This window comes from Heptranchias perlo, chromosome 21, assembly GCF_035084215.1.
Source record: "Heptranchias perlo isolate sHepPer1 chromosome 21, sHepPer1.hap1, whole genome shotgun sequence".
Lineage (NCBI taxonomy): Eukaryota > Metazoa > Chordata > Chondrichthyes > Hexanchiformes > Hexanchidae > Heptranchias > Heptranchias perlo.
The window spans coordinates 43,487,343-43,512,939 of NC_090345.1; the positions used below are offsets into that span (position 1 = coordinate 43,487,343).

At 40.7% G+C, this 25,597-nt stretch overlaps 1 protein-coding gene across 1 annotated transcript in view; it reads right to left on the reverse strand.

Moving 5' to 3' along the window:
- ccdc6b (coiled-coil domain containing 6b) overlaps window positions 1-25,597 on the reverse strand; it is a 65,343-nt gene that overhangs the window by 21,677 nt on the left and 18,069 nt on the right. Inside the window, exon 2 of the mRNA XM_068002594.1 lies at window positions 172-321. Coding sequence (XP_067858695.1) covers window positions 172-321 — 150 coding nt within the window. The remainder of the gene's footprint in view (window positions 1-171; window positions 322-25,597) is intronic.

Sequence of the window (25,597 nt, forward strand, 5' to 3'; positions counted from 1 at the left end):
AAGTACTCCTCTACTGCATGGAAATGTAAATTCTTCTGATACAGTAGCACAGAAAAGTGGAATAGTAAAATGCACCATTTCTGCTGTACTTGAGAACACTGCATAGTGTGTCAGTTTGTTTGATAACCAAGTTTTTCCCAAAAAGTCTCATTAAACACCAGATAAGCCTACCTGCATCAGCTTGCGGGAGAGTTCATTTGTTAGAAATTCTTCTTCTTTCTCATAATTTACAGCCAGTGTTTCTTTTTCTTTTTGTAAAGCCTGAATCTTCTTAAACAAGGTGTTACTGATAAACTCTTCCTCCTGTTCAGCCCTTGCTTGCTGTAGAATAAAGAAAAAAACAATTAAGTGAACACACCATACTTTCAGCAATGATTTGAGGAAATTTGAGATACGAGATCATGGTTAAACAGTTTCTTGCCCTCAAATGAAATTTTAAGAAGTCTTTAGTGATGGTGTGTTTTGATTAATTTCATTAGAGCTGATTTTCCTGACCCTTGCCCCCAGAGAATGTCCATTTCCCTGGGCACAAAGGTCAGAAAAAAAGGGCAGAGACCCAATTTGTCAGGTCTCTGTGCCGCTTAGATTACCTGGGGATTTCCAGCGCTTCCACGGCAAGACTGTGGAGCTGGGCTTGCTCCCACCGCAGGCACAGGCCATCACACCGATGCAGGTGAGGCAGGAAGGAACATTCTCAGCCTCCTGCTTCATTCCTTGCTACAATACTTGCTCGATGCCCTAGCATCGGGGCATCCAGTGAAACTTGGTATAATGGCCGCATCCCAGCCCACCAACCCGGAGGGTCAGTATGGGTGCTGGGGGCAGGCCATCATTTTTAAATTCACCATAAAACTTGGGATGCAACTGGGGTTTTCTGGCTGCCAAACTCCATCAGAAGCTAGAAGGCCCCAATCTCAGAGGCCTGACTTGCAGCGCTGTAGGCCTGCAGCTACTCTTAAATGTCTGGCTGATAGGTGCTGGGGATGGCCCAAGGCATGAAATAATTGTATTCCTGAGTCTGCAGGGGAACAGCGCACTGTCTAGCGCTGGGCTGGGGAAGAAAAATCTGATTTAAGGGCAACATGCACACATATTTGACAGAATTAAAGAGACCAAGCAGACTACCATTTGCTCAATAAATAAACTTAATCAAGCTCAACAATAAAACCTGAGCCTTGAAAATCAGAAACCGCTCAGATGGTAAATGGCCAATAAGATGTTAAGGAAACTCAATGCCATGCTAGCACTCATGTCATCTGACCAATAGCAGCATTGATGCCTGAATGATGTCAAGCCAATGATAAGTCAGATGAACTATTGCTTCAATAAAATGATAAACAGTGCAAATCACACTCTGTCAAAGATCCACATTCTACTTTAAATTAAGTGAAACCAAAGATGTAAAAATCAAATCATCCTGGGCTTGGCTAAGTGCCATCACTTAGCCGCAATGTACGCACTTCTAATGAACAAAGCGCAGCAAACCAAACAGGACTGAAATAGTTAGTAGTTTACGGATTATTTAAAAGCTAATAAAAAAAAATTGCAATTTTTCTCAAATATATTTTGACGTTTTTAATAAGTTTTTACATTTTTAAATATGAACATTAAATATACCCATATACCTCCAGAGTATTACCACCCAATTGTATCCTCCTTTCTCTTGAACATAGTTACAACTTTCAGGCAGGAGTAAACTATCTAGCTGGCTATCCTATTTTGCACTCTACTTTTTATTTCCTCCTGTTCTCTTCCAATCTCTCTCTCCAAGGCTGCTACGCACTTCTTTGTTCTCTGGCTCCAGCGCTCTCTCACTCTTTCTACAAGTCTTCACTTCCCTGTCTCCTCTTCTCTACATGTACCAATCTTGCTCACACATGTTCCTTTTCTTACACACCCAACCTGATCATAAAATGGAAACCCTTAGAAAGAACTTGCATTCATATAGGGCCTTTCATGACCTCGGAATGTCCCAAAGCCTTTCACAGCCAATTAAGGACATCCGACGTGTGGTCACTGTTGTAATGTAGGGAAACATGGCACATATGAACACGTCATTTTTTTTGGTGGCGAGGACACCGGGAGAACTCCTCTGCTCCTCAAATAGTGCCTTGGGATATTTTACGCATCTAAAAGACGACATCTGCAACAGTACAACAGTCCCTCAGTACTGTACTGGAGTGTCAGCCTAGATTACATGTTCATGTGGGACTTGAACCCACAATATTCTGACTCAGGCGAGAGTGCTACCAAGGCTGACATCAAATGCTCTTCTTGGATTAGATCAGCCTATTTGCTAATACAACACCCCAGCACTGTGGATCCTTTTCCAAATTGGTTTCCTTAATAAAAGTCTGCCATCTGTGATAATTCACTTAATTTTCAAAAACAAACAAATACGAGTGTTCCTCCTGCATTTAATTTATTCCCACAGCCACTACTTTCCTACTGTCCAGGATTCTAAGAATCAAAAACAAAAATTATATATTAGCAAGAGAATAAGCAGGTTACACGTGAATCCATAATGGGACAAAATTTATATGCCTGAAAGTAGAAATGGATTGATGAGCTAAATGGCCATTTTTCATTCCATACTTGATATTTTCCAAGCAAATTTGTCACAGAAAATGAATAATTGATCCAGCTCTCATCTTTTTCCAACTAAGACTAATATGGCATCACACTGTGCTTCAGAAGACAACTCCCATCTGCACCATGTCAGAGTGAGACAAAATATTTATTTCCAGGCTAACTGGAATAAGCTTTCCAAGAAGCTACTGCTATAGTACACTGGAGCCAATGCTAATTTGGCAATATGCAATTAAGCTTCTGGAAACAAAGCTGAATGTTTATTCAAAAACTACACATGAATCGAGCATAATGTAGATTCATAGATTCCCACAGCCTTGACTTAACATAACCCACACAAAAGATAAAAGATCTGATCAGAATTTAATTTAAGTTAATATGTTCAAAAGATTGGAGATTACGTACAATGTACAAAATGCACAGCCGTGACTACATACAATTGAGTGACTAAAACATGTATTGTTGGCTTCTAAAATTTGGTGATGATTTTGTAAATGTAAAGCCCACTTCACAGTCATTTTCAGTGCAGTTTTGTGCTGCATTATCAGAGGTGCCATCTTTTGGATGAGACGTTAAATCGAGGCCCTATCTACATCATCAGATGAATGTAAAATACCCTATCACGCTATTCAAACAGGTCCACTGGAGTTTGCCTGGTGTCCTGGCCAACATTTATCCCTCAAGCAACACCTTCAAAACAAATTAACTGATCATTTATCTCATTGCTGATTGTGTGACTTAGCTATGTGCAAAGTGACTCTGAGTCTTCCTACATAACAGAATACACTTCCAAAGTGCTTTGGACAAAAAGCATTATATAAATGCAAGTTCCTTTTTGCCCCCTTAGCTATTTTCTTCATTCAATTTTTAAAAATTCAAATGTAGACCTTCCTTTCATCTCATTCTCTCTTTCTCCCCCTTTCCAAATTCCATCCCTTTGTTCCATTTGGAAGGACCTGCAACTAGACAGGAGAGAAGCTATCAGTGTATGCTACAATGCAGCTAGGAAGCAACCATCCAACTGACAGAGGCAGACAAGATGAAGGGAGGCAAGTAGGAAAAGCTCCAGAGAAAACAAGCAGCAGCAGAAAGTTGAATTTACCTGCAATTTATTCAATAATATTGCATTTATAACTACATTTTCCTATTCCACAGAGAGCTCTCTGCCAAGCTGTGAGCATCTCCAGCTTAATAGACAGGCTATAAAGCACATTCGATACCAGAATGTCGAGAGTTCGGTGTACTATGTTTTAAAAACTGTACTTGTTGACTTACTCGCATGTTATGTCTATTGCTGTAATAAAACACATTTTCTACAATGATAGCACTGCTTTCCTTTGGGTAGCTGGCATTGTCTTTTGAAAATTAGGATAAGTGGCCCCTAGGAATGCCAATAGTTTCAGAGTGTCCCACACAGTAAAATTTGAAAACTGTCCCCGAGAAACTATTTGGGAACACAAAATTCTAACTATTGCTCAGAGAAACATGCAATGAAATTGACCCTCAAATATGCATTCCACTGTTTAGAGTAGGTGAGCTGCTTAAGACAATTTAATGCAGCTAGGCTACATCACTATATTTCTCCTGACTAGACGTTTGATTAAGGTTTCAAACCCAAATTAGCAATACACATATACAAACTCCAAAACTTGCGCTCAAAAGATCAAACACTACCAGCAAGAACAAAAGCAAAATATCCAGATAGGCTGACGCACAAGAGAATAGGGTTTACAAGACTGAGCTGGTAATGCTGGCACTCAAAAGGCAACTCTCTCTTCTATTATAACTTAGACGCAGAGATGTTTCCATCTTCACCCAGAAGGTAGTACAAAACTAGGGGCCATAAAGATAATCACTAATAAATCCAATAAAGAATTCAGGAGAAACTTCTTTACCTGGAGTGGTTAGAATATGGAATTTGCTACCACATGGAGTAGTTGAAGCGAATAGCATAAATGCATTTAAGGGGGAGCTGGATAAGTACATGAGGAAGAAAGGAACAGCAGGTTACGTTGATAGGGTTAGATGAAGTAGAGTGGGAGGAGGCTCAAGTGGAGCATAAACACCAGTTGGGCTAATCGGCCTGTTTCTGTGTTGCAAATTCTACATAACTTTGTAAGAATGCATTTTTCTTGATTTTAAAAACAAAAAAGAGAACTGCACAACCAGAAAATAGTGACAAGCAGCCCCCTTACCCCACCCCTGCCAAAAAAATATAACTAGAGAAAGTATAACTGGGCAAGACAAAAAACTCGAGAGGGGAGATGAATTTTAAAAACCCTGGAACATCCCCATCAACTGGGGTAACTGACAGGAAAGGGATGATTGCAAAGCATCATTTACTGCTGGGACCAGTTTTTTTGCTTTACAGCCTACAGATGTCACTTCCTCATACCCAGCACACCTGCAGCAAACAAAACACAGGAAAACTAAAAACCTCACTTCAATTATCTAACTGGCCAAAATTTATTATAGGGCTCACTGAAATATAATTCCACAGCAATTGAAAATAATTTGTTTGCGCTTACAAATCAAGGGAGATCAGCACGTTAGTGGAGGCATGGGATAGGACCCTCATATTCCTGGTGGGTCAGTCAACGAGTACAAATTGTACTCTTGGCTAGGTGAAACAAGACTACAGCAATTATTTGAAGGGCAGATAGAAATTTCATTCACTTTTTAGATCGGCAAATGTGTTTTAGGGCAATTTTCCAGCCCTGTCACAGTAGCTACATAAATGCAACCAACACATTACCAATGGTAAATAAACACATTCAGCACAAACATTTCTTGAAACAATCAAATCTTCGATTCTACAATCTCACTTTTTGCTGAAGTTTGTTGCATGAATCAGACAACTTGGGCTCGCCATTAATACAATAGTGTGACTGATACTCAGGATATAAACAGTTTCACTGCCTAATACAAAGAGCTACTTTGTAGCCTGATCCATAAAGTACAATAAGAGTACATTTTAAGAGTTAATTCCTAATGCTGTAAAGTTTGAAAAACCTTTCCACTCCATTACAAATATTTGAGCTAGGGGCCTTAATAAAACAAGATACAATAGATACAATAACCTGAACAATATTTAGATACAATATCCTGAACAATAACCCACTCAGTCCAATGGCACTTTATTAAAAGTTACACAACTGCACTTTGTTAATCTACTAATGAGAGTAGAAACATCAGGTGGCAGAGAGGCATTGACCAGATTTTGTTTAGGGAGGGGCAGTGGGGGTTGAGCAACCCAAGAATGGGGAAGGAATGCCTGGATTAGGCAGAATATAAAAGATTAATTTTAATTTTAAAAAATCTACTAGCCCTGATTGTTAAAAAAATTAATTGGGCTGATTTATACCTTTCTCTGCAGATCATGAGTTCCAGAGGGCAGCAATACTCGATTACTGTACAGGTACTGCGATGTAATCTAGTTTTATACTGAAAACCTCCCATCGCGGCAACACCCACCGCTAACACCCGCCGCATCAGGTTGACATAGCAGTTTCAATGCTTTTTGAAACCATCTACCATTTTAAATATATAATGCATGTGCTTTCACATGCAGCATGCAACAATACATATACCACTCACTGAGCACCACTGTGATCATTTTATATAACTATTTGTAGTATTTCATTTCCTGCAAACAAAATATCCATATCCTGCAGAATATTCTGCACAAAGCTTGGAGCAGCAAACCCAGCCACACTTTTAGTTCGGGTAGCTGTCATTCTTATAACACCAGGGCTACATGATAAACTTGTAGAAAGGCTTCAGATTACTGGAGTTCCAAACAAGTTACTGTAAAATTTCTATACTCATTACAAATCTTCTGTATGGAGAATAGATACTCAGGGGTGATCACAAGGTAGTAATTGGAAGAAGTTCTAATGAAGTCACAAGAGCGAAGCATCAGTGTTTCATCAACTGCTCTCTTAAAAAAAAATTGTTCTCTTTTATAACAGAGCTTGAGGATCAACAACTGAAGATAAATCTGGAGCAAGGTGGAGCAAAGGAAAATACCAGAAATTTTGCAAATTGCAAAGTATTGGCCACCAGTGAAAGGATTTTGTTGAATCCTGCTTTGGTCACAGTTTGAATTGGTGGCACTGGGGAGAGGTGGTAATATTGCTGAATGCATGCAAAGCTTAATGTTCGTAAAAGGAACTTGGTCCATGCAATACACTGTCTTTGGAGTGGGTCAGCCTATTGTGGTGAAAATTAATGTGCATAATTGAAGTAATAATATTGTTAAAGTGCCCTGCAATAATAATACTAACAATATAACTCTCCCAGGCTGTGCATTCACTAACTTTTCCAAATCAGTTTCCTCAATGTAAGTCTGCCATTTGTGATATTTCACCTGATATTGAAAGACAAAAAAAAATGCAAACACTACTCCTGCACTGAATATATTCCCACAGCCACTCCTGTTCATGATTTTTCTAAATGAATATTTACATACTAATGGATCTCTCATGGTACTATGCATAGCAAGTCGGGCAATATGCTGTTTTACAATAATCGGGGGAGATAAGTTTCCAGCTGGTTATTGTAACAGCTGCTTGTACTATCAGTATATGATCTATTTACTGGCAATGTAATCCAAACAGTGGGTGAGCTAACAATTACTGGAAACTTACTTCAGTCTAGATCTTCTCCACAATGCACAGACTCAGACTACAGCATGCTGAGAATTGTAGGCACAGATGCTAGTTAGAAGTTGCTTATTTTTGATTTGTAGATTTTATTGTTGAACTACATAATTGGTGATTTTCATTCCTGCTTCCTGACTGGCACATTCTCCACCTGTCCAGTTATGTAATCTGTGGCTGCTTTACAAATATGAAATTTGAGCTAATCATGTGCAAATAAAAGCCTGAAATTCCAGGTCTGCACTAGATTTTTCTCAAGTTCAGCATCACCAGTCACTCCTATAAGTGGACTCCATGTCCTCTATGACCCGGAGAGCACTTTTTACTGCCCAATATCGAGATAACAATAGCATGACCCAGGGGCCATAACAAAACTCCTCATTGCGTGTACTAGAGACTGTCATCTCACATAAATGCTTTTTTTTTTAAAAAAGAGACTCAAAAGCAAGGAGAAGCATGATTGTAAACCAACAAGCTGCTTCATTTTACAAGAACAGAACACAGTTTTCGCAACAGGATTTACCCCCATTTGCTATTGCTCCTAGTATCAAAATAATAGCAGCGTGCAACTTTTCTCTTTTATAGGCTAAACTTATTTTACAAGTCCTGAAATAACTGGCACTTAGCTTACTGTTGAGGCCATATGCCTCCTTTACTGGCTACAAAGAACACAAGGCATCTCTGCTGTTACCACAATTCCAGAGGGCGAGGAAGAGAGGGAAGGAGGGAGATCTGATCTCTACCTCAGGTGTTGTTTGCTGAGGATTGGCTCACCAAGCTGCCAATTCAAGCTGCCACTTTGAGAAACTTTCTTCCTTGGCATGGAAGCTACAGCTGTTTAGCCAAGCCCCTTGCTGGGCATAATGAATGAAAATGTTCTTGCATTAAAGATGCTAACAGCCCTGGAACGGGCTTAATGACTTTCTCTTGTCTCAAATCCAACATTGCCAAAATACAGACTGTTGACAGTTAATTCATATGGCATGCCAACTAATTTGTCCGAATCAACATCCCAAATAGCTCACTCCTCTCTGGGAGTTAACCATTTGTGAACTGAATCTAGCTTCATAGCAACATAATTTAAACTAAAGCAAAATTCCCTCCAAGCTAAATAGTTAAAAATCTCAGTGTTACAGACTTCTAGTAGATAAAATTTGTTGACACCCCCTTTTCAAATTTTCCACTCTGCACAGGGTTTTTAAAAAACTATGATTTACTTTTTTGTTTCCTTCATTTCATCTGTAATTGTTTTTTTGTTTAAGGCTCCTCTGGTTTACCTAGCAAATAGCTCACTGACCAAGGTTGCAGGTTCAATCACTACTCTGTGTTGAATTAGATATCTCAACCAGGCAGTAAGTTGGCCTCAGCCTTTCTGAATTTGGTAGGATGGGGGCAGAGGGAAGTAAAACTGGCCAAGATGCTCATTCCTGATTGCGAGCTGGAAATGCCAACGTTTGGTTGACGAACAGAATCAGGCTTGACTTCAGTGGTCTCCACAGTCAGTCTACAGGCACTCAATATTAAGGCTCATGAATAACAATCATTTAGGTAAGGAACCAAAGGGAATGTGATGTTTGTGGAATTACTCCATGGAAGGGAATCAACTCCTCCTGGAGAAAATAGGGATTTGTAAGCAATTTCAGCCATTTTATCTTTCATTCCCTCCTTCCAGTTCTAAAAGGCTTTGTTTACTAACATTTTGTTCCTTTTTTCTTCCCTTTCAATTATATTCACACGTTCACTTACTTCCCTTCCTACTTTATTCCTGTCTTCCATTTCCTAAATAGATTCTAATTGTTAGACAGAAATTAGAACTTGCATTTTAATGGTTTACGCAAACTAACATTGGAGATATTCTACTTTGGAAGGAAAATACGCACCCTTTATACGTTCATCGGCTTTCCATCCAGCTTCATTTGATACAATCATTTGATATCCATTGACATGTTACAAATAATCCCACACAAACCTAGAGAAAGCCAAAATAATAAATTATTTTGCCTTCTGACAATCTCCAACACACCTCATTTGTAACACCCTTCAACAACTCCACAAGAATTTTGATACCTGAAGCACGTTGGAGAATTTCCACATTTTTTTTAAACTATTCCTTGGTCTGGTCTTATTGGGATGCCACAACAGAGGTAAATCTGTGACTAGGATCTCAGGCAAACTGGATCTGCATCTTCATACGTGTTTCCCTCTCGAGGTTCCCTAAATCCCAGCATAGGTCATTTGATTTGTCCAAAAACCAGAAAACCACTCGGCAATGGCACATGTTACATGGATCAGGATCCCTGCAAGGACCAACTGGCTCCAAATGTTTCTAATCAATTGTCTAGTCCCAGATTTTCACTGATGGTTTACTATTTTAATTTCTTCAATTTGTTCCTTTCCTTGGAATATAGTTATAGAATCACTTTACCAGAACTGAATTATCTCCATTGTATCCTCTCAAGAGGCAAATTATGATATGGAGCAGAGTGCAGCTATACAGCATCCATCTTTGTTTTTTGGACTTGGGAAAACCTTGCAATCTGCCCTGAATTTATCCCCTGCATATGTCTTTCTTGACGGGCACTCCATTAATCCAGTTCCACTGATGGTACTTGAACTACATCAACTGGGATAGTGGAAGTTATTTGTGACTGAGAAATTTCACGTGACCCTTTTGATTGTGCTCTAATTAAAAACAGTAGCTTAACAATTGCATGTCCACAAATCCCTGAAGGTAGCAGGACAGGTAGGTAAGGTGGTTAAGGCGACGTAAGGGATACTTTTTTTTATTAGCCGAGGCACAGAATATAGGAGCAGGGAGGTTATGCTAGAACTGTATAAAACACTAGTTAGGTCACAGCTACGTTCTGGTCACATTACAGGAAAGATGTGATTGCACTAGAGAGGGTACAGAGGAGATTTCCAAGGATGTTGCCAGAACTGGAGAATTTTAGCTATGAGGAAAGATTGGATAGGTCGGGGTTGTTTTCTTTGGAACAGAGGAGGCTGAGGAGAGATGTAATTGATGTGTATAAAATTATGAGGGGCCTAGATAGAGTGGATAGGAAGGACCTACTCCCCTTAGTACAGAGGTCGATAACCAGGGGGCATAGATTTAAAGTAATTGGTAGAAAGATTAGAGGGGAGTTGAGGAGAAATTTTTCACCCAGAGGGTGGCGGGGGTCTGGAACTCACTGTCTGAAAGGGTGGTAGAGGCAGAAACCCTTATCGCATTTAAAAAGTACTTGGATATGCACTTGAAGTGCCGTAACCTACAAGGCTACGGACCAAGAGCTAGAAAGTGGGATTAGGCTGGATGGCTCTTCTTCGGCTGGCACAAACACGATGGGATGAATGGCCTCCTTCTGTGCCGTAAATTTCTATGATTCTAAAGTGCATCTTGTTTTGTCACTGGTGCTAGTTATATCTTATCTTGGACCTCTGCTATTTTGCATTCATATGTTCTGTTCCTAACATAACAATGTATGCTATTTTTAATATACAACTTACATTTAGAAAAACATCCTAAGGCTCTTCAGATTAAGTGTGAGGGAAACGGATGCTAAGTTAAAAGAGGAGATTTTAGGAGGGGTGACCAAAAGCTTGATCAAAGAGGTGGGTTTAAGGAAGTGGCAAAGCGGGAGCAGGGGGGGGGGTGGTTTAGGAGATTGAATTCCAGAGAGCTGAAAGCTCAGCAGCTGAATGTGGGCCTGGGGAAGGGGGGTTAGATGCATGAGGTTAGAATCAGAGGAACAAAGAGTTAGGAGGAATAGATTTGGAAAAGGTAAGGGTGGGGGGGGGGGGGGGGGGGTTGAGCCACCTTAATAATCTAGAGTCAGAAGCAATGTTGTTATGCCACATTTTTTTGGTGCATTAGCAAAGTTCCATAAGAATGTGGACTCATTTAAAAGTTTCCAGCCACAGTTAAACTATTAACATGGCTAATCTGGAAGCATTTCACTGCAGTTTTGTTATAAATGAGTGAAGTAGAGGCAGTGGATATGATGTAGGGATAGCAGTTATTACATTGATTAACTCCTTTAAAAAGAACATGAGACTCATGACAACAGTCAGGATGTATAGTGTAAGGGGCCAAGGAGCAGAATGGATTGAAAGATGCCTACAAAACAGAAAAGAGTGTAGGAGCTAAGGGAACTTTCTTAGATAGGCAGAAAGTGGGACGTGATGTCCAGCAGGGATCACTGTTGTTCACCATATACATAAATGATTTGGACTCAGAAATTGGAGTATGGTGTTGAAATTTGCAGCGGATACCAAATTGAGGGGTACAGCTAATAACGCGGAGGACTGCACCTAAATACAGGAAGGTAAACAGGTTTGTGGGTGGGCGGATAAATGAACTTCAATATAGCGAAGTGTGAGGTGGTTTATTTTGGTAGGAGAAATAAGGAGGTCACGTATTCCTTGGAAGGCAAGAAACTAAATGGGGTTGAGGAGCAGAGACCTGGGAATACAGATATATAAAACATGCACTGAAACTGATCAGCTGTATCTAATATTCATGATATTAATTCCACTGACTAGAATAGATGAGTTGGGTAAGACAATTTAATGCATCTAGCATGCATCACTTTATCCTAACTAGATATTTGATCACTTTAAAATCCACACCAGCACTCCACACACACACTTCAACAGCTGTCGTCAAACAATCACAAAAGTCCTTTGAACAACCAAAACAAACTGACTTTTTATACAAGTCAACGGCATTTAACAGTCAGAGGGCTGGAGTTTTCATGACTGAGCTGGGGCTACTGGCATCCAAAGGCATCTCTGGGGCTTTCCTATTCTAATTTTACAAGAGAGCATTCATTCTGCCCTGTCTTAAGAAAAATAAATTTCAAAAGGGACTAGTGCGCAATCAGGCAATGAGAATGCTTCTCCTCTCCCCAACCCCCCCGCTGCCCATCTAAAATATAACGAGAAAAAGGATAAACAGGCAAGCAAAAAAACTCAAAAATGAAGAGAAATTAAAAACTAGAACATCCCCTTCAACCAGGGTGACTCAGAACAGGGGTGATTCTTTGAACTGTCAGATTAGCAAACACCTCAATGATTCAGTCATTTAATCATAAAAGAAAAAAAGATTCCAATTGTTTTATTCTGCTTGACAGGCTAAACAGCTGCATTTAAAAAAAAACCCTGCTCAAATTTGATGGTATCTTACGAAGGGTCTCATGTTTTGCCATGTAGCCATCAAACATCTGAAGCAGCGGTGTTCTAGTTTGTTAATTTCCCTTCAGTTTCGGGGGGTTTCTTTGATTCCGCCTCAGGACGTTTTTTACGTTAAAGGCGCTATATAAACAGAAGTAGCCGGTGAGCCAAAACAAATCTGAAGCTTATATTGCAAAGATGTAAAACACATTCTTTTGTTTTAGTTCCGATATGTTAGAGGGAATTCTAAAAAGTGTGTCTTTTTCTTGAAAATTCAGGGTTGAAACAGTCATGCCTCTCTCAAAACATGATCAGGTTTAACTGCTGTTTTCTCAAATGAAGTAAGGACTGTAACGCTTTTTCAAAATGAAGTAACTTGCCAAAAAAAGTGGAAAGTACACAATGTTTTAAAAATTAATACACTGAATAAATGAATGGCATGGCATGCCCGGTACCAACACAGAAGGTTGAAGTCTTCACTCCCATTCCCAAGTTTTTAATTTCAGCCACAGGTCCCGCATGGAGGCAAGACATCTTCCCACAGGGAGGGGAAAAAAAAGGGGAACTTTTGTTGGGCCACATTCGTGCAACAGGAAGAAAACTTATATGCACCTTTACAGGGCAAAAATATACCCTCAAAAAGCATTGAAAATGTTACATTTATGCTGCACCTGCTGCATGTTTCACATAATTAAATGAAAGTGTTAAGACTTATGTTACATCGTATGCAGGACTTACCATCAATGGTCCAGTGGTAGATGGAATTCTCTTAACTCTGCACTGAGCATTTGATTTTGCAGAGATGACAGCAAGAATCTAAAAAAAAACTAAGTGGCCTTGCTGCAGAAACATTAATCCTTGCCAAGGGGCACCGGTCCTAAGCTACCATTAGAGCTTCAGTGTTCAATTTGGTTCGTTCATAAACAGCACCACTTACTCCATTCCTACTAAATCTTCCCATTATATGCATCCCCCCCGCTCCACCACTGGTGGCTGTACCTTCAGCCGTCCAGGCCTTTAGCTCTGGAATTCCCTCCTGAAACCTCTCCACCTCACTTTCCTCCTTTAAGGCCCTCCCTAAAACTAACCCCTTTGAAAAAGCTTTTAGTCATCCTTCCTAATATCTCCTTTGGCTCAGTGTCAATTGTTGTCTGATTACGCTTCTCTAAAGCACCTTGGGATGTTTTCCCATGTTAAAAGATGCTATATAAATGCTTCTTGTTGTCAGGAGCATTTCCAGTCAGCTGAGAAGTGCTCTTGACAAGCGTCAGCTTACTTCAGTTGATAGCGCTTTTGCCCAGACTTGAACACATCAGCTAGACAGACTCTCCAGTGTAGTACTAAGGGAGTGCTGCATTGCTGTTGGACCATCTGCCTGTTCATACAAGATCTCATGGCACTAATCGAAGAGCAGAGTTCTTCTCGTACCCCAATCAACGTTTCTTCCTCAACAAACACCAAAGATTAATTGTTCATCATTTCATTTGCTATTTGTCTGACCCTGCTGCACACAATTTGGCTGCTGTGTTCGCCTACATAACAGTGACTGAATTTCAAAGTAAATCCTTGGCTGTGAAGTGCTTTGAGACATTGAGGAAATGATAAGCTCCAAGTGCATCAAGTCAAATTGACCAATTACTATGTGTGACGTGACTCAAACTGCAACGATTATAAAATGTCAGCAAGAAAAAACAACAGAAATACACCACACAACTAGTGACCAATTCTCATTACAATGCAAAAGGGTGTTCGTGCACTCAGCAGCCCCTTGCAGTGGAACAGATGCATACTGATAATACACCAGACATTGGAGTGCTCAATCTCAACCAGTCAGGAAGTTACTGTAGAGGCCAGTTCCCTAGAGAAGCAGAAGTGTGGCAAAAAGTGACAATTATGTCCTCTAAACTACAGAATGGTGCATTTCAGAGAAAGATTTTTTTTAAATAAAAAAGGACAAGAAAGTTAACCTTACAGTGACTAACCAATAATAAACTGATAGCTACACCTCGCCACTGGTGATGGGTAAGTAATATAGTCTGTGCCTTCACAATTATGCAAACGCATTTATTTCTCAACATCAATGCAGCATTTTTCCAATGTTAATAGTTTTAGCGACTGTTTAACATCTTTGTTAAACATTTTACTAATCTGGTTGAAAATAGCTGTCATTGCATCATTGTATGTAATGACTTTCAAACTAACAAGTGCCTTTTCAGGTATTTAGTAAAGAAAATCTGACTTCTTTAGAAATTGCATTTTGTTCCATAGTATTGATGTAGATGATGCAACATGAAACTGCAAATTTCTAATCTTGAAACCTCTATTTGTAACAATCATTTGTAAATAACTTATACTATGAGTGCTGTAACAAAACTATTTTTTTCTGCTGGAATCCAACTGCTGGTCAAATATTTAACATTAGTCTCTTCACTAACATTAAAAGGGCAATCCAGCAGCATGACTTGCCACTCTTTAAACTGGCCTTAAAATGTTTGCTTTGTACCAGTTGCTCTTATACAGCAGTCAGTGAAAAGCCAAAGCAGTAAAAGACTACCTCCTGCAGCCAGGCTCACATCAACAAATTCCAAACTGACACAGGATCGCCAAAAAAACACTGCAGCAATTTAAAATCTACAGAAGTGTTCCTTTAAATTGGAAAATTGCACATGTCACTCCACTATTTAAGAAAGGTGAACGGGGGAAACCAGGGAATTATAGACCAGTTAGCCTAACATCTGTTGTCGGGAAATTACTAGAGTCTATAATTAAGGATAGAGTGACTGATCAGCGGAAAATTTTCAAGGTGTTCAAAGAGAGCCAGCATGGATTTGTAAAGGGTGGGTCATGCCCAACAAACCTGATTGAATTTTTTGAAGAGGTGACTAAAGTAGTGGACAGGGGAAGGTCTATGGATGTTGTTTATATGGCATTCGATAAAGTCCCTCATAAGAGACTGTTAGCTAAAGTTGGAGCTCATGGAATTGAGGGCAAATTACTGACCTGGTTAGGAAATTGGCTGAGCTGCAGGAGACAGTTTAGGGATAATGGGCAGCTACTCAAATTGGCAGGATGTGACTAGTGGTGTCCCAAAGGGATCTGTGTTGGGGCTTCAACTATTCACTGTATTTATTAATGACTTAGATAACAGGATAGAGAGCCACATATCCAAGTTTCCCAATGACACAAAGATAGGCAGCATTGTAAGCAGTGTAGATGGAAGCATAAAGCTACAGAGAGATATTAATAGATAAAGTGAATGGGCAAAACTGTGGCAAATGTAGGCAAGTGAGAGGTCATCCACTTTGGACCTAAAAAGGATAGATCAGAGTACTTTCTAAATGGTAAAAAGCTCAAAACAGTTGTGGTCCAAAGAGACTTCGGGGTCCATGTACATAGATCATTAAAATGTCATGGACAGGTACAGAAAATAATCAAAAAGTCTAATGGAATGCTGGCCTTTATATCTAGAGGACTAGAATACAAGGGGTAGAAGTTATGCTACAGCTATACATGGTTAGACCACACCTGCAGTATTGTGCTCAGTTCTGTGCACCGCACCTTAGGAAGGATATATTGGCCTTGGAGGTCTACTCCTGTTCCTATTTTCCTATGATTGCTCAATAAATTACCCCATTGTGCTTAAACTGTTATTACAAGCTTCTCCTTCAAATTCCGAATCTACCAACCTCCCAAGTCTCCCAGCAACTTCAGAGCAGAAATCTTCTCCCTCCATTGCCTCCTCTAGTGAGTTCTCATCCGTGGTCATTTCAGTCTTCATCTAAATTCCCCTTGCCCCATTGCTTCTGATATCTCCCCTCTCGTTCCCATTCAACCATTCCCTCCACACACACTTCCTCACCTACACTCATGACAAATCACTCGGCCTCCTCACCTCAAATGATCTTGTTGGCTGAGATCTCCATCAGTGATATAGCCATCTCCGATCACTTAATTTTATTTAATATCCACATCAACCTACCTGCTCCAAACCCTTCAATAATCCTTTCCTCCAGGAGAAAATGACTGTCATGTTCTCTTTGGAATACCACTGCAAACTCCAAACAACACCCCCACTGGCCTTCAAACTGCCTCAAAACCTCTGCTGCACTTCAGGTGCTCAACAGATCTTTTGCCCCTGCCTTTCACGGCAACGTCAATTTATAAAGCATTCTGAACATCTGGAGATGTTTCTTAAGCCTGTGGATGCCCCGGACCCAGTTTCCAGAAACTCCTACATTACACAGAATTACGACATACTGGACGTTCAGCCCAATCAACCCGTTTTGGTGTTTATCATCCACATGAGCAGTAGTCCTAATCCCTCATGCCTGTTCCATTTCCAAATACCTTTATTCCCTTTCCTACAACCTATTCTTAAAAGTTGACATGGTCTCTGCTTCAATTACTAACTCTGTGAATGCATTCCACAGCCTCAATCAGCTGTGTAAAAATTCTCTCTGCCCTAAATCTCTTGCATTTAATCTTTAACAAGTTGCCCATAACATTGGTTTCATGTATCCTGCCATAATTAAGGGACTCAAACTCACATAACTGTAGTTTCAAGCCAACTACAGAGGTTATCAATCCATTGGACTCGTGACTGTTGTACAAAAAGAAAAAGAATGACTAAATCCCCAAAAACAACACAGCCACCAATGCAAACAGCCAATTCAAACACAGGTACCAAAACAGCCAGTGGCAGGGGGTGGGAGAAAAAAAAAAATCACACCTAGCCACCAGTACTAGCTCTCACAACAGACAACTTGTGGTTTGAAGCAGCTGGACTAAGTCCCTCGTGTTATGCAGCCAGATTCTGGCAATAAGTGGCTACGATGCAAGCTTCTTTTTAAAACAAAAGTAGTCCTCAGGCTCCATCTATTGGCCATTTTGTGCAGAGGGGTTTTGGATTTGAAATCAAATGTTTAAAGTGGCCATACAAGTATATATACAACCTACACAAATAGCACCTTTAACATAATACAATGTCCCAAAGCACTTCCAAGCAGTATATTCCATTTTATCATAAAATAACTACATGCTTATATTAGTGTCACTCCAACTTAGCATTATGTATAAAAGATAGGATTGCTACCTAAGCTTCAACATTCTAAAAGAAACCAAGTTAGGGAAAATTAAGATTCTGGTCCTGCAAAAAGAGTTTTTAAAATTAAGAGGCAGATTATGAAGCAGGTCCTCAAAAAAAGTAGCAATTTCATAAGAAACATAAGAAATAGGAGTCCCTCAAGCCTGCTCCGCCATTCATTAATGGCTGATCTTCGACCTCAACTTCACTTTCCCGCCGATCCTTATATCCCTTGACTCCCTTAAGAGTCCAAAAATCTATCAATTTCAGTCTTAAATATACTCAATGACTAAGCATCCACGCCCTCTGGGGTAGAAAATTCCAAATATTCACGACCTTTTGAGTGAAAAAATTCCTCCTCATCTCAGTCCCAAATGTCCAACCCCTTACCCTGACACTATGTCCCCTAGTTCTAGACTCTCCAGCCAGGGGAAATATCCTCTCAGCATCTATCCTGTCAAGCCCTCTTAGAATCTTATATATTTCAATGAGGTCACCTCTCATCCTTCTAAAGTCCAGAGAGTATAGGCCCATTCTACTCAATCTCTCCTCATAGCACACCCCTCTCATCCCAGGAATCAATCTAGTGAACCTTCATTGCACTGCCTTTAAGGCAAGTATATCCTTCCTTAGGTAAGGAGACCAAAACTGCACACAGTACTCCAGGTGTGGTCTCACCAAAGCTCTTGCAATAAAGGCCAACATACCATTTGCCTTCCTAATTGCTTGCTGTTACTTGCATGTTAACTTTCTGTGTTTCAAATACAAGAACACCCAAATCTCCTTGAACACCAGCATTTAATAGTTTCTCAGCATTTAAAAAATATTCTTTTTTTTTATTCTTCCTACCAGTGAATGACCGTACATTTCCCCACATTATACTCCATCTTCCACCTTCCTGTCCACTCACTTAACCTGTCTATATCCCTTTGCAGACTCTTTGCATCCTCCGCTCAGCTTACTTTCCCACCTAGTTTTGTATAGTCAGCAAACTTGGATACATTACAATCGGTCCCCTCATCTAAGTCATTAATATAGACTGTAAATAGCCGTGGTCCAACACCGATCCCTGTGGCACCCCACTAGTTACAATCTGCCAACCCGAAAATGATCTGTTTATTCCTACTCTATTTTCTGTCCATTAACCAATCCTCAATCCATGCTAATATATTACTCCCAATCCCTGAGCCCTAATCTTGAGTAACAACTTATGTGGCACCTTATCGAATTTCAGGATTACTACCTGTGCCAGTACAGGAACAGCCAGAATAGGTAGGCAGATTCCTGGGGCATGGAACCACTTCCAGGAAAAAGAGTGAGCTGCAATGGCAAGAGGCCTGGAAGCAATATCCTCACGGGAGGTTAGCAAGAGCTATGGGCAAATGGTCCAATATGGCAGAGGTGAGGGAAAAAAGCCAGTGAGTAGAGTAGGCAGCATAGAAGGGAAAGATTTAGGTGTGTAGATGAGTTAGAGGGGTTCAGAGAGGTCTAACAGGCCAATATAGTTTAAAAATAAAACATTATGGTGCGAGAAGGCAAAACAAAATGGAAAAGAGTGCAAGAAACAATATTGTCACAAGCAGTGTGACAAATCAGAGAGTGGGAGAAGTCAAGAGAGGTGGTGGAGAAGTAGAATCAATGATTGAAATAGAAAATCATAACAACTAACTGAAGTATTTCCCTTTCCTCTCCAAAGTCCTTGAATGTTTTGTCTCCTCCCAAATCCGTGCCCATCTTTCCCGCAACTCCATGTTTGAATCACTCCAATCAGGCACTTATCAAAGGCACAAATGACATCCTATGTGACTGCGGCCTTGGTAAACTATCCCTCCTCAACCTTTGACATGGTTGACCACACCATCCTCCTCCAATGCCTCTGCTCCGTTGTCCAGTCAGGTGGGACTGCACTTGCCTGGTTCCATTCTTATCTATCCAGTCGGAGCCACAGAATCACCTGCAATGGCTTCACTTGCCACTCCATTACCTTGAGTCCCCCAATGATCTTTCCTTGGCCCTCTCATATTTTTCATCTACATGCTGCCCTTCGGCGACATCATCTGAAAACACGTCAGGTTCCACATGTATGCTGACAACACCCAGCTCTACCTCACCACCACCTCTCTTTCAACCACTCATCTGTCCGATATCCAGTACTGGATGAGCAAAAATTTCCTCCAACTCAATATTGGGAAGACTGAAGCCATTATCTTCGGTCCCCGCCACAAACTCCGTTCCCTAGCCACCGACTCCATCCCTCTCCCTGGCCACTGTCCGAGGCTGAACCAAATCGTTCACTACCGTGGCATCCTATTTCACCCTAAGATGAACTTCTGACCCCATATCCCTCCATCACCAAGACCGCCTACTTCCACCTCCGCAACATCACTGGTCTCCGCCCCTGCCTCAGTTCATCTGCTGCTGAAACCCTCATCCATGCCTTTTGTTACCTCTAGACTTGACTATTCCAATGCTCTCCTGGCTGGCCTCCCATCTTCCACTCTCCATAAACCTGAGCTCATCCAAAACTCTGCTGCCCGTATCCTAACTCACACCAAGTCCCGTTCACTCATCACCCCAGTGCTCGCTGACCTACATTGGCTCCCGGTCCGGGAACGTCTTTATTTTAAAAGTCTCATCCTTGTTTTCAAATCCCTCCGTGGCCTCGCCCTCCCTATCTCTGTAACCTCAACCAACCCTCAGAGATCTCTGTGCGCCTCCAATTCTTGCCTCTTGTGTATCCCCGATTTTTACTGATCCACCATTGGCAGCCGTGCCTTCAGCTGCCTAGGCCCTAATCTCTGAAATTCCCTCCCTAAACTGCTCCGCCTCTCTACCTTTAAGATGTTCCTTAAAACCTACCTCTTTGACCAAGCTTTTGGTCACCTGTCCTAATATCTCCTTATATGGCTCACTGTCAAATTTAGTTTGATAATACTCCTGTGAAGCACCTTGGAACATTAAGGCGCTATATAAATGCAAGTTGTTGTATGTCTGCAGCTGTATCAAGACTGACAATTAAATATACCTGGGCATAAAACTTTCAAGAGGGGTAGGGAAGGGAGGAGGGAATAGTGGTACTGTCTCTAATAAACATAGCACTAGAGTGCAAGAATCTAAACAGAGAAGTGGTTCAAAAGGTATCTCTTCTGATTGAGCAGAATAGCAAGGGATTGGCCAAATTACTGGGAGTATGTTACAGGCCAAATGATGGAAAAGAATTTGATGACTTAATTTCAAACCAGACAGCACTGTGTTAATAATGTTTTTGAATAATTAAGATCTACAATTATAATAGATGGGATAATTAAAACTGTGGTGCGAAAAGGGGAACTTTTTTGCAGTTTGATCAGGCTGCTTTTTAGTCAGTATGTTGCTACTCCAACAAGGAAGGATGCATTACTTAACCTGATTCCAGGCAATAAAGTAAAGCATGTAGGTAAACTAAAAGTAGAGGAACATTTGGAGCAGCAGTGACCACAATATAGTTGGGTTTAATGTAAGAACTACAAAGGAAAGAGAAGTCAAGGACAGGGGTACTTGACTGGAATAAAGCAATTTATAGCAAGATGAAAAGGGACCTAAATGGAAGGGAAAACTGAAACAGAACTACACATCAGCGTAGGGAAATATTTAAACAGCGATAGAAAGGGAACAAATCAAATATAGTCCCTTAAGAAAAAGAAATTTTCGCAGGCTAGGGTTCAAAAGATAAATAGGAAGATTAGATCAAATCAATATTTACAGCTCATTAATCGCCATCCACTTCACCTTCTAGACAGGCCACTCAATTATTTAACCCCACTGGTGGATCCCCTGTGGCAGTATACACGGAGTCCTGACTACATGCCATCTTCAAGTAAAGGAAGGTGAAAAATTACTAAATCAAAAGTGAGGTAGGATCGTGAAGATGACGGACAAGAATAGGGCAGAGGGGGGAAGATAGTATGAGATGGGGCAGGAGGGGGAAGGTAAAGTGGAATAGGATGGGGAAAGAAGTTTGGTGGTGGAGTGCGTGTTGGTAGAATATAGTGAGAGATCAGAGAAGAAGCGATATATGTTTCTTTGCAGGAGGGGGAAGAGAGAGAGAGAAAATAAATCAAATGTCACTAGAGGATGTCAGTGGGGTTGGAGGCCAAAGGAAGATTGGGACTTCACTGGGAAAATTAATTTAATACACAGCCATCAAGGGGCTGATTAGTAGGGACAGGGAGAAGGGCAAGCGAGAGGTTCGCAGTACTGCAAGACCAGCCAGGCAGGCGGGCAGCAAGCAAAGCTAAGCAGCCAGCAGTGGCAGGCAGAATGTCAAGCAGCTATTTAACAAGAGGGGGACAGCAGCTGCAGCAATGCTGCTGTTAAACAAAAGGGGTTGGGAGGCACATGGGTCCCAGGGGCGCAACCCATACCACTCAGCAAAAATAGGAGAAACATGATTTCTGGGGGCCCTAATGCGGGTACAATGGATTTACCTTCACCACCCTGTGTGGATGCTAAGTACTTCAATAAGAATGGACTACGGGCTTGAGTTAATTGACTAATGTTCACGTAACGTTAGGTTGCATAACACTACTCTCATAGTGCCACCTACCAAGCACAATACAATTAGAATGTTGCGACCACTCACCATTTCTAATATATAACAGATTGACCTTTGCTTCCTAATGAACTGAATTGCAGAAATTCTGAGCCCGGCCACTGACTTCATCTCTGTTCCAAACTCTGTTTTCAATGTTTAAAAGTGCTGAAATATCCAAATTCTATCTCCTACTGTGGCAACACCAGCTGGATACTGTATCTATCAACACACAGTGCTGAGTTTACTGGCACTCAAAAAATACTAGGAGATACAATGTTGTAATTTTAAACTAATGTGAAATGGAAAACTCAATTCCTGCAGTAATGCTCATCATCAATGTACTGTCATTTTAAACAAAGAACAAGCTTGGTAGCTTGCTTCCACTTAACAACTAGCTGCCACTTGAAATTCTCTTGAGACAACTAGGCGCTGAGTGGCGCCTACAAGCTGCTTCTAAACAATTTTAAAATGCCCAATTAATTTAAACAAACAAAGCACCATTTTACATAGTATTTTACAAATTATAAGAACATAGGAACAGGAGTAGGCTTTTCAGTCCCTCGAGCCTGTTCCACCATCATGGCTGATCTATACCTCAACTCCATTTACCCGCCTTTGATCCATATCCCTTGATACCTTTACCTAGCAAAAATCTATCCATCACAGTCTGGAAAATTTCAGTTGTCCCAGTATCGAGCCTTTTGGTGGTGGTGGGGAGCTTCACATTTCCACTATCCTTTTTGTGAAAAAGTGCTTCCTGATTTCACTCCTAAATGTCCTCGCTCTAATTTTAAGATTGTATCCCCTTGTTCTGGATTCTCCCACCACAGAGCCATTTTCTCTATCTACCCTATAAAATTCCTTTATTGTTTTAAACACCTCGATTAGGCCACTCCTCAATCTTCTAAACTCAAGGGAATACAAGGCAAGTTTATGCAACTTGTCCTCATAATTTAACCCTTTAAGCTCTGGTATCATTCTGGTGAATCTGCGCTGCACCCTAAGGCCAATATATCCTTCCTGAGGTTCCGTGCTCAAAGCTAAAGGAGATACTGCAGATGAAGTCTGACCAAGGCTCTGTACAACTGAAGCATCACCCCCCATGGTATTCCAGCCCCTTGAGAGAGAAAGACAAATGGAATATTGACTGATAACTTTTGTACCTGTGCACAAGCTTCTAGTAATTTAGGTACCTGGACATCTAAATCCCTTTGCTCTTCCACAGTGTCTAGTCTCTTGCCATTTAGTAAATATGTCTCAAATCCAAAGTGGATGACCTCACACTTCCCCACATTGTACTTCATCTACCACAGTTTTTCTTACTCACTTAACGTTATGTCCCTTTGTAACTTTCTGCTCCCTTCTATACAACTTTCCATGCCTCCTAACTTGGTGTCATCTGCAAACTTGGATATACGGTGCTCTATTCCTTCATCCAAGTCATTGATACACATGATGAAAAGCTGAGGCCCCAATACAGATTCCTGGGGAACACCACTTGTCACATCCTGCCAGTCAGAGCACATTCCCTTTATCCCAGCCCTCTGTCTCCTAACTCCGAACCGATGTCACAAGATTACCTGCAATTCCATGTGCTTTTATTTTTGCTAATAATCTCATGTGGAAATTTATAAAATGCCTTCTGGAAATCCATATAGACACTCCTCTATCCACCATGTTAGTGTCTCCTCAAATCATCCAACTGGATTAGTCAGACATGATCTGCCTTTCACTTCAATGCTGACTCTCTTTGATCAGCTCATTACTTGTCCAAAGTGCTCAGTCACTCTGTCTCTGATGATAGATTCCAATAACTTCCCCACAACTAATGTTAAACTGACAGGTCTGTAGTTTTCTGGTTTCTCCCTCCTTGCCTTCTTAAATAATTCAGCGGTATTTGCAATGTTACAATCCAAAGGCACAGTTCCCGAATCTAGAGATTTGGAAAATTATGATAAACACATATGCAATTTCCTCACCAATTTCCTTTAATACTGGGGTGGAAACCATCAGGTCCTGGAGATTTGTCTACCTTAAGTCTCATTATTTTCTCCATTATATAGCCATCAATTCTGGGTAGACGTGCTTTAGAACGTACATTCACTCACCTTAAAATTTTCTTGATCTTGCTGCAAAGACCCCAAGGTACTGCTGAGTTCTAAATTAGGGATAGGCATTTTCACAGCCTTTTTAGTTCCATTCCACTGTGGGACAGTTACTTCTCTCAAGTTTACTGAAAACATGATGCACCTTATTGCTTCCATATTGCCTTCAGACTCTTTTACTATAATAATCTTCACACGAACATACAAAAACCAAAGGACAGGAAAACTCCATGTGCCTGTCCCAAATTGTCACAACGTAACTTCTGGTCAAGACACCCTTCTGCCACCCCCACCCCCTAAACAATTGCCTTGGAGAGGCAGAGAGAAAAAAAAACGTAGGCCAATTTAGCAAAACAACTCTGGGAAATTCCTCTCCGACACCCAAAGGTGATCGAACAAGTTCTAAAAGACCATTGTGACTGGGAGAGACAGCCCACAATACCCACCTACCTTCTACATGTAGCTATGTTGGCCACATCCAAGGGCTTGTCCAGCTTCCTTTTGAATGCTTGCAGTGAAATTGCCAACAAATTGTACCTCATAACATTTAGCCTAGTTCTGTACTTATGTAAGTTACATTCATGTCCCCTGGTTTTCCCTAACCTATCTATCTCAAATAGTCTATCTACTAGGACCAAATATAATCCTTTCATTATTTTGAAGACCTCAATCAAATCTTGAAATCTACACTTTTCTGGAGTAAAAAGCCCCAGCTCTCCAAACCTATTGTGATAACTAAGGGTCTTGAAACTAAGTGATCAGTCCAGTGGCCCTCCTGTGAACCTTTTCCAATGCCTCCACGTTGCACATTATTCAAGACGACCAAAACAGGCGCAGTATTCTAGAGGAGACCTAACCAGGGCCTTGTACAGAGACAGTTTAGTATTTGTTTTTGTATTTAATTATGCTGGTTATGCATCCTGACACTATTTGCTTTTGCAATAATCTTGTGGTACCGGTGATGGGCCTTCAAAGATTCATGCACTACAACACCCAGATCCTTCTCCCACTCCGCAGCCTTGAGCATGCTTGGCGTTGCCTCCGCCCAATCTACATTAAAAAATGTCAGATGTGGGTCCATTTCCCCATTGCATCTAGACCTGCCTGTAATCTAAGGTACTTACACCTGCATCAATCTTCGTGACTGTCCAATTCTTCCCTTTCTCCTCCCACAAAAATATTGATCTGTAATTATTCATTATTCAACTTAAACTACGTGAAGGGAGGAAATAAAAGATTTACAGAATTGCAAATTTCAAAAGCAATTCAAAAAATCCGTAGTTTAACTACTAGGAATTATTGCTTAGCAATCAATTACTACACTAAAAATCTCATTGCAAGATTAGCCAAAAGTAACTGATAAACAATGCGAGTGGTTAGGATCTGGAATGCACTGCCCGATGGGGTGGTGGAG